This window comes from Lepidochelys kempii, chromosome 2 (genome assembly GCF_965140285.1).
Source record: "Lepidochelys kempii isolate rLepKem1 chromosome 2, rLepKem1.hap1, whole genome shotgun sequence".
Taxonomy (NCBI): Eukaryota; Metazoa; Chordata; order Testudines; family Cheloniidae; genus Lepidochelys; species Lepidochelys kempii.
Window position 1 is genome coordinate 213,768,949 of NC_136381.1, and position 16,777 is coordinate 213,785,725.

The 16,777-nt window shown below is 39.9% G+C and overlaps 1 protein-coding gene across 7 annotated transcripts in view; it reads left to right on the top strand.

Moving 5' to 3' along the window:
* SNX13 (sorting nexin 13) overlaps positions 1-16,777 on the top strand; it is a 158,736-nt gene that overhangs the window by 131,805 nt on the left and 10,154 nt on the right. For all 7 annotated transcript variants that reach the window (XM_073333775.2, XM_073333779.2, XM_073333776.2 and 4 more), the window contains 3 exons: positions 1,908-2,069; positions 10,539-10,610; positions 13,757-13,902. In XM_073333775.2, the coding sequence (XP_073189876.1) occupies positions 1,908-2,069; positions 10,539-10,610; positions 13,757-13,902 (380 nt within the window). The remainder of the gene's footprint in view (positions 1-1,907; positions 2,070-10,538; positions 10,611-13,756; positions 13,903-16,777) is intronic.

Here is a 16,777-nt window from a genome sequence, read left to right on the forward strand (position 1 = left end):
TTATAAACCATAGTGTTTTATTTCATGTGCAAGCAATTTTTGAATTTGCATTGTATTTGTAATGTGTGTTGTCAGAAAGCGACAATAATATATCAGGAAATAAGACCAGTATAGAATTAAGAACTTAGCCATTTTTAAAATGTGTTTATTTGTAAGTCAAGGAAACCAAATTTCCAAGAAATGAGTGGGTGTTGAATATGCTACAGAAGGCATTTTAATTCTATTGTTGACAAGTTAACTTCCCATCAAAGATTCCTGTTCTCCTGTTCCTTTCCCAATCTCCTACCCACCTCCAACTGAACACATGGCTGCTGCTATCATGACTTCCGCTCTCCAGCCCAAAATATGTAATGTGTTTACCTTCTAAGGCTGCTGTTAATGCTGTTTCACATTCAGCCAGCAGAGAATACATGGAGATAAGCACCAAAGTCATGTGTCCACCGTTAAGCCTGCACAAAAAAAAATTCTCAGACAACTGTTCCCTGTTGAGTCAAAAAGTTTAGAGACCAGTCTCCTCAGTGAGTCACTTAGAAATGAGACAGCTGAATTCAGCATCAGAATAATGGGGGAAAAAACTCAGTTGTGTTTGTGAAATTGGAGTCTCTGCAAATAGATACTTGTGTTTACAATTGCCCATTTTGCATGGGCAGCTGCTTTTGCAAATTAGGTCCTCATCATTGCCAGATTTCCAGTGACCTGCATGTCCAACATCTTAAACTATTCAAAAAGTTACTTTTCAGTTATTTAAACTGCATTCTTTAAAAATTTACGTCCGTAGAGTTGACTGTAAAACATCATTCTGAATTTATCTAGCTTTATGTAATGTCCACAAAAGAATAAAGATTTAGTGTTCTGCTTTCCAAATGTATTGGTTTTTTCATAACCTTATCTTTTCCTTTTGTAGACTATTACACTAGGTAGTGTGCTTTTGCTACTTGCACTGTTCTTAAGAAATAGTGTGCATTGAAAATATCAGAACACTCATAATTAGTCTCCATGAAATATTTTACTAAAAATAATTTAAATGTGTGCGCCTAATGCTGAACATGTTAGACTTAACAAATCACCATGATGCTATTTAGACAAGATATGGGACAGTGAGTCAGGTTGGAGATGAGATGAGAACGAGGGAGGTAGCGCTTCTGGAAGAAGTGAGTTCGGAGGAGAGAAAGGACAATTAGTGGGCAAAAAATTGAAAATGCTTCAAAGCATAAGGGAGTGCTATGAATGAAGGCATGAAGCTGAGACTGAAGAAGGAGCAATAAATGAGGATTAGATAGGTGTAGGCAGTTAGAGTGGGAATGTGAGGAAATGGAAACTAATATAGATTAGACTGAAGCTAAAATGTTTCTCTGAACTCAGTGGGAAACAAACTTCAGCACTTTATCGCAATACATAGAAATGTTGCTTAAAGTATAGTTTTGATATGCACATGGGGAAACTTGTCCATATATTAAGATAATATGATACAAAGATATCAAACAACTGCATATAGATTTCCCAAACATTTCAAATATACATGATTGTAAAAAATAAATGCAGAATTCATTTTAACTAATAAGTCTTGGGGCAGAACCTTGAAGACCTTTTAGTAAAACATGTCTGATGTCTGATTTCAGCTGGTGAAATTCCTTATTCTGTGTTTAACACATTGTTCCAAAATTTTAAGCATTGATAGCCAATTAATTTTTGTCCACATTAGATAGTGTTTCCAGTATATCTGAGTGAAAATACTGAAGTAAAAATACTTAATCTAGTGCGTGTATCTATTGAATTTTTATATTCAAAGTAAGAGTTGTACTATAAATCGGTTTATTCTCTAGAACAGTGTGACTTTTTTTTTACTTGATGGTTGTACTAGTGTCCTCCGTAGGATATGCAATCGTGGTAAATGTTTTCCCCTTCAGATGGACACATTTGTAAATCCACTGCGTAACTCCATGAGAAATGTTTCAAATGCAGTCAAGTCCCTGCCTGACAGCCTGGCAGAGGGGATGACCAAAATGTCAGACAACATGGGCAAAATGTCAGAAAGATTGGGACAAGACATAAAGCAATCATTTTTCAAGGTAAGAATGTATTGGTGAGGTAATATATAGTAGAGTCTAACAGGAGATGACATTCAGGTTTGGGTCCCCTTATCTAAAAACAAATGTTAAACACCCTATTGAATATAAAAGGCTAAGAATAGCGAAATGACTATTATGCAAGGGTTCTATTTACTTTGGAAAGTTGAAGAGTAATTGGAGTTCCAAAAGAAAGCAATATACAAGGTAATTAATGATATAGAGAAGATAAAACAGACACCTAGTTACTTTTAAACTACAAAAAAAAAGAAGGCATTAGGTAAAATTAAAAGGCATCATATTTCAAATTGATGGAGATATTGTGCAAAAAATTACATATTGCCCCATGATTTATTTAGGCCAATAACTCCGCAAAATCTGAAAAAGGAGTAGACCCAAAGCACAACTGGCATCCCATTTTTTACTGACACTCTCTTCGAAATAAGGTTTACGGTAAATAAAAGTGCTTTTATGACCCAAACCAATTTTTAGATGGCCCTGATTTACTCTTTCTTGCTTCCTTGATGTTTCTAGGAAGTTGATATTTCTAGGAAGACCCTTCCCCACTCCCCTCCCTGCTGAAATTGCTAATGAAGTCCCTCAGCAAGGAAGCAACACTTGCTGTTTGAAGAGAGGAGGCAGGAAGGTGCTAGTACTTCATACAGAAAATCTACAGGGCAATAGGCAATCCTGTGCATTTTTATCCCCTGCATCTGGCAACTGAGCATCAGGAAAGAGGTGAAGAAATCCTAAGCTCCACAGACATTGAAAGCAGACAAGGGAGCATTGATAAGGAGCTAAGTCTAGTGCTGGGATTCCTGCTTCTGCTGCCAGGTTTTATGATGGCTTCCTGCCAGTGTCACCTAAGCTGCTGGCTCCGCTCTCTTCCCCACCAAGTCTGTGGTGTTGCTGGGAGGGAAGACGAAGCTATGGTGGTCTTCTGTACACCACCCACTCTTGACCAAATCTCCCATCGGGCATGCAATTTATTTTTCTTCCTTAGAGGGGCTGCCTTGACAACTGAAAGGGTAGGAATAGAGGAAAGTATTCTACTCATCTGATCCTGCACTAGAAGTGGGAAAACTCAACAGTGATTTAATTGCCTGCTTACTGGCATTGGTCCTATCAGGGCTCTCTTTCTTCTCCTTGGCTAACTTATATCTTTGGATAATTTGAACTTCTTTCCTGATCTTACCCACCCCTAGTGTACCAGGTATCTAAGGTTGTAAGTAGGGAGTGGGAACTCTGCTTCCTTCTTTGACTGATTGCACGTGAGCATTCCACTCTTGGTGTGTGTGCATCCCAAACCACAGTTGATGGAAAACTTTCCCTCACTAGTACCTGTCAGTGCAGCTTGAGCTCCTTGTGCTGCCTCACACTGCTGTGTGTAGATATAAAGGGCACAGATGATTCACACCCCCACTTTCATTCTTATCACCTGTGACTAATGTTGGAATCTGTTGGTCTTGCTTTAGCAAGTGCTCTCAGCATGGTTTTTTTCATATATGTAGTTATATATTTGTGTAGTTATTAGGGTCAGTTAGTGTTTGAGTTAGTTTTAGACTTAGTTTTTCCCACATTTGGAGTTCCATTAGCAGTACCAAAGAATGCCTTTGGAAGTATCTTGCCTGGCATGCTCGAAGTCCATGCCTGTGAGTGACCCACACTCTAGTTGTTTGAAATGCTTGGATGAGTCACATATTAGGGATCAATGAAAGGACTTCAAGCCTCAGACCAAGGAAGATGGAGAAGCCAGGCTGAAGTTTCTTTTGATGGAAGCCATTCTGAAACCACCTTCAGAACCTTCTTGGTCAGAGAGGGTACCAAGTACATCAGCATCTGAGAGATGTGTGCCTTTGATACAGACTGAATCACTGTGTCCAGGAAGAAACAGAAGTCTTTCAAAGACGCTGCTGGGAGAGGCAGCTCTTCAGCCCCAGAGTCTGCCAGGAAAGGGGACAAAGTGAGTAGAATGCAGTCATAATCGAAGCACTCCTCCACTTATTCATCAGCTAAGTCGACCCGTTGACTCCTGCACAGAGGCAGGCACTGTCAAGTCTAAGGCCCGAAGAGGTACCTTCATGGTTGTGGCACCATCTAAATCTCTTGCACACCAGTCAGAGACATTCCTGGTACTGTCCATGCCAGACACATTTCAAGCTGCAAGGGACTTGCTAAGCTTATTGGTGCCAGTGTCCCCAGCGGTGCAGGAGATCATTCCTCCAGTACTGGTAAACCACTTGGAACCAGTGGAGGGCCCAGTACTGAGTCAACCTCCTGGGTCCTGGAGCTCTGCCCTCCAGTACTGTTGAGGAAGAAGCCAGCATTGATGGCTTCTCTTTGCTCTTCCCAGGACTCTCAGTCCCTGGCACTGACTGGAATGGCTCCTCCATAGTCAGGAGAAGGCAATTCTTCTTTTTTAACTTGGGGTTGCCTCCTATGTTTCCCAGCTGCAATGTCTCTTGTCACTCCCTTCCTAGATCTTATCTCCTGGGATAATTGTGAGACCCTGTGTCTAGTGCTGGCCTGCATGCGTGGTCTGCATGACATTGGCTTCAGCGTCTATTCAGTGGCCCTTCTGCAATCCATGAAGGTTTTCCCATTTCCAGATCCTCACCTCATCAGTGGCATTCAGTTTCCCTGGGCTAGAAGTTGAGAGTCAGATTGTTAAGCTCCTCCTGATCCCAAGCAGGAAGATGATGTTCAGGAGCATTCAGTGGGACAACTAACAGAGGAGGCTCATCTACCTCAACCTGTGCTAGCTTCATCGGGTCCAAATGAAGCAGTTTCCTTGGGGGTGTCTTTGCCCCTTCTGATGATTACAGGAGACATCGGCCTTGGACATTCAGGTAGAAGAGGTTAGGGAATCTTCTCAAAACCTGCTATTCTGGCCTCTGCTGTTCCATCTTGGGTGGCACCGCAAATAAACGAACCCATCAAGACTCTCTGGCAAACTTCCTCCTTTCTTCCTCCTGCATCAAAGCAAGCAGATATCTAAAATAGATAAAGTTTTGCATGGTCATGCTGGCTTCCATTATTCTCTCCCTGGATCCTGGAGATTTGTATGTTGCCCTTGACTTAAAGGACCCCTATTTCCATGTGATGATTTGTCAAGGCCACAGGAAGTATCTCAGGTTCCTAATAAATTAATCTCGTTACCAGTTTGCAGTGTTGTCCTTTGGCCCCTGGGCAGCTTCCCGGGTTATTACAAAATGTATGGCAATGGTAGCTACCTTTCTGACAAGATTAGGAGTACATGTCTGTCCCTACCTGGAAGACTAGTGTTTGAGGCACCATTCCACAGTTCAGATACTCTTTAGTGTATCTCTCATTCAGTCAACTTTCAAGTCACTGGGTCTGTTGATTAACTCAGAAAAGTCTATCTTCTCACCAATTCAGAGGATAGAATTTATAGGAGCAGTACTGGATTGTATCCAAGCCAGAGTTTCTTTCCAGAGTCAAGGCATCTGACAATTTGATCCATCATTTTAGATTTTAAGGTTTATCCTTACAACTGCACAGAATTGTATGAGGTTTCTGGAACATATGGTCTCTTGCAAGTATGTGGTCTGGTATGTCAGATTGTGTTTCAGGATTCTACAAGATTGGCTGGCCTCAGTATTTTTGCTGAGCCTTCACCATTTGAACACTGCTCAGAGTGCCCTCTCACATTTTATTGCCTGGACTGGTGGACAAACCCTGTCAAATTTGCATAGGAGTTCCATTTGTCCTCAACCATCGCTAATGTTAGTAATGGATATGTCTTTCCTGAACTGGGGGACTCATCTGGATTCCCTTCAGTCATAGGGGTTATGGTCCACAAAGGACATGATTCTTCATGTAGATGTCAGAGTTGAGAGCTAGCCATCTGCCGTGCCAGGTTTTTCTAACTCATATCAAGGGAAAAAAACCTGCTCGCTCTTACAGACCACACACAGTCAATGTTCTGTCTCAACAGATAAGGAGGGGCCCACTCGTCCCAGTTCTGCTATGACACAGTTATCTATGGGATTCCTGTATTACCAACACAATCGATCTCAAAGCCTCTTACCTTCCCGGGATGCAGATAGAGCTGTCAGATCACCTAAGCAGGTCATTTTTGAGTCACTAGGAGTGGTCTCTTCATCCAGATGTAGCCAGGTCCATTTTCCAGCTCTGGGGGATTCCCAAGCCACTCTGTTTGCAATGAGGTGCAATAGGAAATGTCCACAGTTTTGGTCCCCAAAAAGTCACAGTCTGGGTTCCCTAATGGATGCTTTCTTGTTGTCCAGTCTTTTTAATCTCTCCTCATATGAAAACTGTTATGTGCCCCTAATAATTTTTGTTTCCCTTCTCTGTACCTTTTCCAATTTTAATGCATCTTTTATGAGATGTGGCAACCAGAACTTCACACAGTATTCAAGGTGTGGGTGTACAATGGATTTATGTAATGGCATTATGATATTTTCGCTTATTATCTGTCCCTTTCCTAGCGGTTTCTAACATTCTGTTAGCTTTTTTTGACTGCCTGTGCACATTGAGCGGATGTTTTTAGAGAACTATCCACAATGACTCCAAGATCTTTCTTGAGTGGTAGCAGCTAATTTAGATCCTATCATTTGGTATGTATAGTTGAGATTGTTTTCCAATGTGCATTATTTTGCACTTATCAACATTGAATTTCATCTGTCATTTTGTTGCCCAGTCACCCACTTCTGTGAGATCTTCACAGTCAGCTTTGTACTTATCTTGTGTAATTTAGTATCATCTGCAAACTTTGCCACTTCACTATTTACCCCCTTTTCCAGATCATTTATGAATACGTTGAACAGCACAGGTCCCAGTACAGATCCTAGTATTTATCTGTCCATTGTAACAACTGACCGTTTATTTCTACCCTTTATTTCCTATTTTTTAATGAGTTACTGATCCATGAGGGGTCCTTCCCTCTTATCTGATGTATGCTTTGCCTGGTTGCCTGCTCCACCCAAACCTGAAGGCACTCCATTTAATGGCGTGGATGCTCTATGGTTAGAGCTGGGAAGGAGTCGTGTTCAAAAGAGCTTCTAGATGTGCTGTTGAATACCGAAAACTATCTACTAGGTTTACTTCCTTCTCTAAGTGAAAGCATTTCTCTATCTGGTCTCATTAGTCTGGAGTTTTGCTGATTACATTCTTCAATCCAGCATACTTGGACTGTCTTTTGTACCTGAAACTGCAAGAGTTGGCCATAAGCTGCTAAGTGGATCTTGATGAAATTATCTCGGCCTTCCATCCTCAGGTGGATAACAGTCTGTCTTTTCTAATTAAAATATCAATAAGATCTTTGAAAGGCCTGGAAAGATTGTACCCTCAGGAACAAGATCTGTTCTTCTATGGGACCTAACCTTGGTATAGTCAAAGCTTATGGGTCCTCTTTTTGAGCCTTTATCTATCGGTTTACTGCATCTTTCAATGAAGGTGGCATTTCTGGTGGCCATTGCTTCTGCTAGAAAGGTAAGTGAGCTGCAGACCCTGATGTCTGCTCTGCGTTATACTGTTTTCTTTAAAGACAAAGTTTACCTGTATCCTCATGCAAAATTTGTCTTGGAAATGGTATCTAACTTCCATATCAACAAGGTGATTTACCTATCTTCATTCATTCCCAAACTATCTTGAATAAAGATCAGGAAAGGCTGCTGCATACTCTGGATATCTGGAGAGCGTTGGCTTGTCAGGTCCAAGCAGTTCCATCAGCCTTCTCAGCTCTTCTTGGCAGTCAAAGACAGTGTGACACAGCTCCCAGTTCCTTCTCAGAGAGAGAATCTTGGATACTCTCATGTATTTGCTTGTGCTTCAGTTTGGATAATGTTATCCCGCCAATCAGTGTGACAACACATTTGACAAGATCATAAGCAACTTCTGTGACCTTCCTGGGCAAAGTTCCTATCCTAGATATTTGGTCTTTGGTGCACATTTGCTTCCCATTATGTTATCACTCAACAACCTAGAAATAATGCTAGATTTTGGTGAGTTGTCCTTCCGTCTTTGTTCAGATAGGCTCCAATCCCATCCCTTTCATGGCTTCTGAGTCACTAAGAGTGGAATGCACATATGCAATCACTCAAGAAAAAACTGTTACTTACCGGTTGTGCTTCGAGATGTGTTGCATGTGGCCATTATATGACCTGCCTTCCTATCCCTTTGCTTGGGAGCTTTTCTGACAAGAAGGAATTGAGGGAAGTTGGGGCCAGCTCCACCCTTCATATCTACACGCAGTAGTGCACAGCAGTGGCATGCTCAAGCTGCCCCAGCAGGAACAGATGAGTGATCGTGTTTTCCATCCTAAATCCCATGTAATTTCAACCTCATGGAAAAGTATTCAAAAGAGATAAAAATCAACAGGCTCTCCTAGATGTTTTAATGGGGTTCTATAGGAATTACTCTACAAACCTGTAGAATTTAACAATGAAAAGATACTTACTGTATAGTGGCTTAAAAATAATATAGAGACTTTATCAGAGATTAGAGTGACCAGACATCCTGATAAAATTGGGACTATCCCGATATTTTACTCTGTGTCCACGTCCCGACGGATGACTTGGACGCCATTTGTCCCGATATTGTAAGGTAGCCCGGCGATGGCGTCCAGTTGGCGCGGGGCTGGCAGGCTCCCTACCTGGTTCCGTGCAGCTCCCTGGAAGTGGTAACATCTCCCTCTGGGTCCTCTGGCTCTGCCCCCTGTTCCTGGCCATTGGGAGTTGCGGGGGCGGCACCTGTGGGTGAGGGAGTGCACAGAGCCACTTGGCCATGCCTCCGCCTGGCCATGCCTCCACCTAGGACCCAGCGGGAGATGTGGCCAGTTCCAGGGAGCTGCCTGAGATAAGCATCAGCCCACATACACTCCTGCACCCAAACTCCCTCATGGAGTCAGCACCCTGAACCACCCCCCCCCCCAGCGCTCCCCCAGTTCTGAGACTTCCCCCTCGCAGCAGGGCCAGAGCTAGGGCCCTGCATCTCCCACTGACCCGTGGCTTGCTGCAGGGCTGCGCTTCCCCGATCCATGGCAGGGTCCGGGCCCAGGGGCTGCTGTTGAGGCTTTGTGACATGACCCCTAGCTTATGGCAGGGACTGCTACCCCGACCCATGGCTTGTGGCAGGTGCCGCGGCCTGGGGCTGATGTTGGGGCTGTGCACCCCGACCTGCAGCTTCCTTGGGCTGTGCGCTCCAGTGGGGGCTGTGAATCATGTGTCCTGATATTTTATTTTTGCCATCTGGTCACCCTGTCAGAGATACAATTCTATATTCAGTTTAATACAGCTGTTTAAAAATATATGGAAAGTTTATAACTTTCTACAGGGCTTTTGTTGGAACAGTTCTTTCCCCAGTTTTCCAAACAATCTTGCTTTCCAGCAAATTGCTCTTTATCTGCTCCTGTTCACACCTGATCTAATACCCCTAAAATATAGCACATTTTTAAAAGTATAAATATAAAGTGGAACAAGATGAATGCCAACCATAAATCCTATGAAACTATTTTGTTTTCCCTCTTGCATCCTTATCCTTTCTAGTCTCCTACTTTTTTTTTTTTTTTTGCAAATAATTAAGATTGTAAGCTCCTCAAAGCAGGTACTTTGTGGCTTTATGTCTGTAAAGCTCACCTCTAATATATCTATAGCTATAGCAAGAGCCGAGGTGAGGGCCCTTCTTCCTCAAAACAGGAATGACAAGACTGAGTCTGGGGTCATATGAAATACAAAACTGTTACTTGTAAAAAACATAGATTGGACCTCACCCTGAGCCTCTCTTTTTGGAAAGCTTCCCAGTTACATAAATAAGGATAACACAGTTATACTCACACAGAGAGATCTAGGATCATGAATCCTCATGCTTCAGTCCTGAGATCAGGAAGAAATGGGGGAGGGATAGCTCAGGGGTTTGAGCATTGGCCTGCTAAACCTAGGGTTGTGAGTTCAATCCTTGAGGGGCCCATTTAGGGATCTGGGGCCAAAAATGGGGATTGGTCCTGCTTTGAGCAGCAGGTTGGACTAAGATGACCTCCTAAGGTCCCTTCCAACTCTGAGATTCTATGAAATGTCCACTGTTGGCTCTACAGTATGGATTGATTGGTTTTACACCTTTCTCTGAAGAATTAGCCGCTATCTGAGAGGGGATATAGAACTAACCATCAGTTTCTTCTGGTTTGAGAGTTTCTGTGATAATTTTTAATATAAATGTGCATGTGGGTTTTTTCTTGAGGATATTCGTACAGTTTTGATAACTATATTGGGAAATGTTTCAAGCTGTGCTGGAAAATAATTCCATATGCAACCATTGATATATCTTGATATGTCACTATCTTGGAATCAAAATGCGTGATAGTAAGTCAGTTATGAAGATTGTATCTGAAATTTTGAAATTGGTTCTGTCATAATTAGAGATTCTCTTTGATGGTTTCCTTGAGACCTTTAATTTTCCCCCCATAATCACGTCTTTTTTTTATTTTGAGTATAGGTGCCTCCTTTAATGCAGAAAACTGATTCAGATCCTGAACACTGCCGTGTTGCAGCACAGCTTGATGACAATGTGAGTCTGACTTTTATTTTAGATTTGTTTAGCTACTTAATTTTAAAGTACCAATGTGTGTGTTGTTTCATATTGTATTATTTACTTGCTCTATGCTATACTTTATTGGCATCAGAAATTACACCAGAGGGAAAACTGGAAACAGTACTTTCAGAACATTTTAAATTTTTTACTTTAAATAAAATTGACATATTTCATTCTAAAATGTTTAGAAGCCCTTTTAATACAAAATTGTTTGCATGGTAATGTGGTAAATGTTACCTACCTATTATTACTTCTGTAACTATCCTCAAAGATAGAATAGGGTTGCAATATGAATAGTATTCAGCTAAATCTGATCCTGAGATCTTTAAAACTAGCAAACATAGTCAGTATTGGTGATCAGAGAGAATTGTTTTAAAGAAAACTTTAAAAAAAAATTCCTAAACAATAAATGTTCAATCTGTGGACCCTGAAATATATAAAGGAAAAAATATTAGAAACGTGATAGTGAAGTTTAAAATGTTAAGCTCTTGATGTTCTCATAAGCTATGGTATTTTCCCAGTGTTCTGATTGATACACTGATCATATGTGTGAAACATAGTTGAATAAAATCTTTTATCCGTAACTAGGACTGAAGGCCCTTAAGATTACTAGTGATTATATGCGGATTTGTCATGGTTATAAATCTGCACCTGTTCCACACTTCACATTTTTATTTGTCACATCAAAGCATTCCAGTTTGTCTTCATGTGCATAACTGCTACCAGGACTCCGGTAAATGACGTTTTGCTCAAGTAACATAGGCTTCAGTTCTTTCGTTTTGCAGTGATTTCATCTAATACAATTGTTTATCTGTTTACTTTTGAAATTCTTGTATTCTGAAACACTGAGCTCAGCCAAAACAAATTAACATAGAAAGTATGTGTACACCATTTTAGCACTAAATGAGCAGAAGTTTGAATTACTGTATCTCCCTTTTTCTGCAGTTCAACTTTTCTGGAAAAATATAGCATCTACTTAGTCTTAAAATTTCATTTTGAAAGAGTAGTGTTTGGAAGTTTGAATTTTGCACCATATTTTAGGATATTTTACATTTAGAACTTTTCCTGAACTTCACACAATGCCAGGAAATTCATAGTTAAACCTTTAGATAATATAATAATACTGCATTTCTCTTCTGTTAGCATTGCGAATAATCAATAGTATAAGGAAGATTTAGTTGGCCTATATCTCACTAACAAAATTGTGAACTAAGGCTAACATTTTCAAAGAGACACTTAAAATTACGTTTCAAAATCTATATTTAGGTTCCTGAATATGTGGCCAGACTTTGAGCACCCAACTTCAGTAATTGGTGCTGCATCCTGAGCACTTTTGAAAATCTAGCCACTTACTTAAGTGTATAGATTTAGGCTGGGATTTTCAAGGGTTCCTTAGGGAGTTAGGTGCCCAACTCCCACTGAAATTCAGTGGGAATTGGGCACCAAGTCCTTTAGGCTCCGTTCAAGCATAAGGAACTATTTTTCAAATCTTCGCTTTAGTTCCAATTGCATGTGGAAATTCTGCTCTCAACTATAGTTGTGCAACTCCATTGTTGGCAAATTGTGCCTTCTGAAACACCTATCCCATTGAATATAATGGAGTTGCACAGGTGAAAACAGTTTGTCTCTGCAGTTAGAACCTTGTGAACTAATTTTCCCATAGTTGTATTGACTCTGCAATTGACTTTTGCAGGAGTAGAATATAGTAATGTTGTAATATCAGTTAAGGAAGTAATTCCATTTAAGAGGAAAGCTGTACTGTAAAATATTTAAATGTGACTGAATAGTATGCTTAGTTTGAAATTTTTGCCTGAAGCAAAGTGAATTCACCCTTTACGCCAGAGATTTACAGAGGAAAAGTTTTCAGTAAGTTTTCTTATGTTCCATGCCGGTACAGGTTTGTTAAAACAATACTAATTGGCATAAAAACCAAGAAACTCAGTTAATATTTGTGCATGGATTTCCTTTGTTTTTTAATAACCACTTTTGGCTGACTCACAATCTAGTATGAGTTGACTTCACATGTTGAAATGGCTGCTCTAGATAAGTTATTGTCTTACATGTAAATGTATTTGATAAAAATGAAGTTATTTACCTAATAGTGTCAGTAAATCTGTAAACTTATATTTTGGTATATATAACATACAGCACATGGATAATAGATCCTACTGCTCACCTATAAAGAGACATTTATTATCAGATTTTACAGATTGTTTTTGACATCAGATACTATAATGATGGATATCAATATAAAATGCTAAGATAAAAATTGAAAACAACATATTTTAAACATCAATATAAAGATTGACAGTTACTGCAATTTCACAATAGCCTCTTAAGTTAAATATCTAGTATTTTGGAGCTATAAATCTTTTTGCAATATCTCTGTAAATATAGCGTCACTGTAAAATAGCAGCCTATGCAACTTTTAACAATAAACACAATTTTTACTACAGAACCACAGTGAAGCATTTGAAAATAACAGACCTTTCTCTCTCCCCACCACTAAGTTAAAAACACAGGTCCTGTGGAATCATCTGACACTGACAGCTTATTTCTGCATCAAGATCAGATTGAACTCAAAGAATAAAAGTTTGGGTTCTGTAGCAATGGAAGAGTGGTCTGCAATTGGGCACCTTCCTTTCAGAGCCACTGTTGCTACTGCTACATTCAAAAGAAAGGGTATCCAGACGAAAGCCACTCCTTGAGTTTCCCATCAGCTCTGCTCTTGGAAGCACTGTTGCTATCTGAAGAAGAGAGGAATAAGAAACTCCTCTAAGTAATACTGCTGCCACCTTCTGTAACTGGTTCTGAACTCTACCATTCTGGCCTCAGTAATGCAGCAGATTCTTCTTTTAGGACATATTTTTAAAAGACCATACTTAAAAATCTAGTTTAATTTCAAAATAAAAACCATGAATGATTCCATCCTGGGGAAGAGAGATTTCAGACCATAGGAAACTCTTTTAATTATTGACTTCTTTCAGAAAGACAGTGCGTATGATGTAGTGTGGAAGAACTAAGACTCTTAACTTTAACAATTGTGGTAGATGCTACCTTAATTGCCTGAGCGGGAATTGAGGTTTTCTGTTTATACTTTGCCTTTTACTGTACATATCTAGGTGGACGACAATATTCCTCTTAGAGTAATGCTGCTCCTTATGGATGAAGTCTTTGATTTAAAGGAGAGAAATCAGTGGTTAAGAAGAAATATAAAAAATCTACTTCAACAGCTTATTAGAGCAACATATGGAGACACGATCAATAGGTACCAGCTTTTTTATTCATGCTCAATTGCTGTATGAGAGTTTGTGAATCATGTCTAGAAAGTTATCCTTTTATTAGTTAGTTGTAATGTTCTACTGATTGTGCATCTGCAAATGTAAGCTCACTGCTTAAGTGCAATTTTTTCTTTCTGAGATTATACACAGATCATTAAAGATGGAATGAGATGGAAGCAGATTTTTTAAAAAAGTCATTTTTAGTGTCTGTTGCATAAGACATGGAATGCGTCTTATTTAAACTTCTCTAAAAATTTGTAATTTCCAAGAAAATAGTAAGCTCTTGCATATGTTTATAGAAGTATGAATTCATTATATTATCAACTAATGTTGACATTGTGTAAGCTTTTTGTCAACTTTACTTTTTATAGTTTGCAACTGTTTATAAGATTTATTACTTCTTGCACTGTTTAACAATTGAGGCAATCAAATGCTCATAAAACTGAAGCCCTACAATCTACCAGACTGGATGTATTGTACATAGTTATACAGTATGTGTTAGAACTGGTGTCAACAAGATGTTTTTTGTTGGAAAATGCCGATTTGTCAAAGCTCAAACTTTTCATGGGAAGGGGGTGGTTTTTGATGAACTTTGTGACTCAAAAATAATTTGGAAAAATAAATCATAATGACAATATTTCATTTTGATGCTTTCAAAATGAAAAATTCCAGTTTTCCCATTTGAAATGGCTGTTCATTAAAAAAAATAATATGGGGAAAAATTAAATGGTTGAAGTACTGTATTTAGAAATTACAGAAACAAAATGTTTTGGCTCAGACTGAAAATGTGTTTGATTTTCCATTCATGAAAGTATGAGATTTTGACTTTTCATCTGATTTGGGATGGGACAATGTTTTGATATGTCCAGTTTTTGTGGGATGGCAAAACTGTTCCCCGCTCAGCTCTAATAAGTAATGATATGGGAACTTACTGTATTAGTTTTTCTACTTCAGCATTTTAAGCGGTTTATTTAAGACCACCAAGACTTTTGTTTTATAATTATATTAAAATGTACATGAACTGTTATACTTCTTTTAAAAAGCTTAATCACTTTAGAGACAAACTCAGTTCTGTTTAATCCGTATTCTGTCTCGCAAATAGTTTCAAAGATGGGGGGGGAATAGCACTATTCTAATCTCCTATTTCCCCATCCCGCTAATAGGACACTGTTACATAATCCATGACTCCACCCACCAAGAAGCAGAAGACAAAGCAAATTGTAAATTATTAATCTTGTATAAGGAATAATTTCACTTACCCTCTTCATCCTAGAAGCAGGAAGACTATAGCTATCTCCAAACATTTTTTGTGCGCTTGGAGGTAGCAGAACTTGATGAGTGATGTGTTTGTTCTCTGCAAATGGGCTGTGTAGCTGGGCATGGGCCCCTGAGTAAGCAACTGAGACAGGTGTGTGTTGGTGCCTTGGTAAGGGCTGTGTGCTTTGACCCTTGGACCTTTGATCAGCCCTGCTGTTTGAAGTCTGAGTGGTTAATCATACCCTGGTGGTAAGGGGTGAAGCTGAGGTAAATAGGGAGACTTAATATAAAAGGTCATTTGCTAGGCAAACTTGAGCCGCAAACAAAGGCGGATAACAGGACAGTTTCAGAGGGAGTTTGGAGAGGGAGCATGTGAGTCTTTCCTTTCAGTTCCAGGTCTATGTATGATTCCACAATGGCCAGCAATGGAACCGTGGTGGTGACCTGCAACAGACATGCCATATTTTCTTGCCTGCCTGAAGCCAGGAGGTACTTCCTCTGTATGAAGTTGGTGGCTATAATGGAAGAAAACATTCTTGGATTGGAAGGTGAAATAGAAATGCTACTGAGAATCAGAAAAGCTGATGAGTTAGCTCCCAGGTACAAGGTTGGGCAGTTCATAACCACCAGAAGTAAGAGGTCAAGGTGGCATTCTATGCAACTGCAGATAGATGAGGATGGCAAGCAGTGAGAAGAGGATCAGGAGGAATTTCACACAGCTAGAATCAATTGGAACCTTCTAGTTGTGTGGAATTCCTCCTGATTCTCTTCTTTCTGGTGGCCACAGCCTACCATCTCATCTGTCTCCAGCTGTATAACATGTCACCTTGACCTCTTCCCTCTGGTGGTTATAAACTGTCAAACCTCCTCTATGATTTTCCCCTCTCTCCAATTCCATAGTGGCCAGCTCAGTGTAGAAACTGTACAATATATCTCTCAAAATCCAGCCAATCCAAGGAAACGGGGAGAGATGAGGGGGGACATGGATGAAAATCTGAAAGAAAATCAAGCTTGCCCACCGAGATCTCCAACCATCTAAGGCAAAACAAATTATCCTTGTTGGGGATTCAGTACTCTGAAGAATTGGAAGCACATTCTGCAAGGTAGAGGTGGACTACAGGATGGTGTGCTGCATTCCTGGAGCCAAGATAGGAGATGTCGCTCTAAGATGGGATAGGCTTTTGAAGTTCACCAGCAAGGATCCATTACTGATGGTTCATATCAGCATTAATGACACTGCATTGCAGGATATCTTGCAGCTAAGATGACTCTAGTGAACTCAGAAGTGTGGTGAAGAAGAAAGGAGGAGATATGAACACTCATTACAAAATCGAGGTGCTGAGAACAAAATTAACTAACGAATCAAAGAACATGAAGAAAAGAAAATTTTTAATTGCTTGTGCACCAGCGCTAGGAGTTGCTCATTTGTGAGCATAAATTCAGTGTAGCTGGTATTATTGAAACCTGGTAAGATGATTCATGTGACTGGAATGTTAAAAACAATCAATATAATCTAGTTAAAAAGGATTGAGTGGGCAAAAGGGAAGGAGGAGTGACAGTCTATTAAAACTGCTGTTACTTGTTTCTGTGTCCTGCCTATACTGT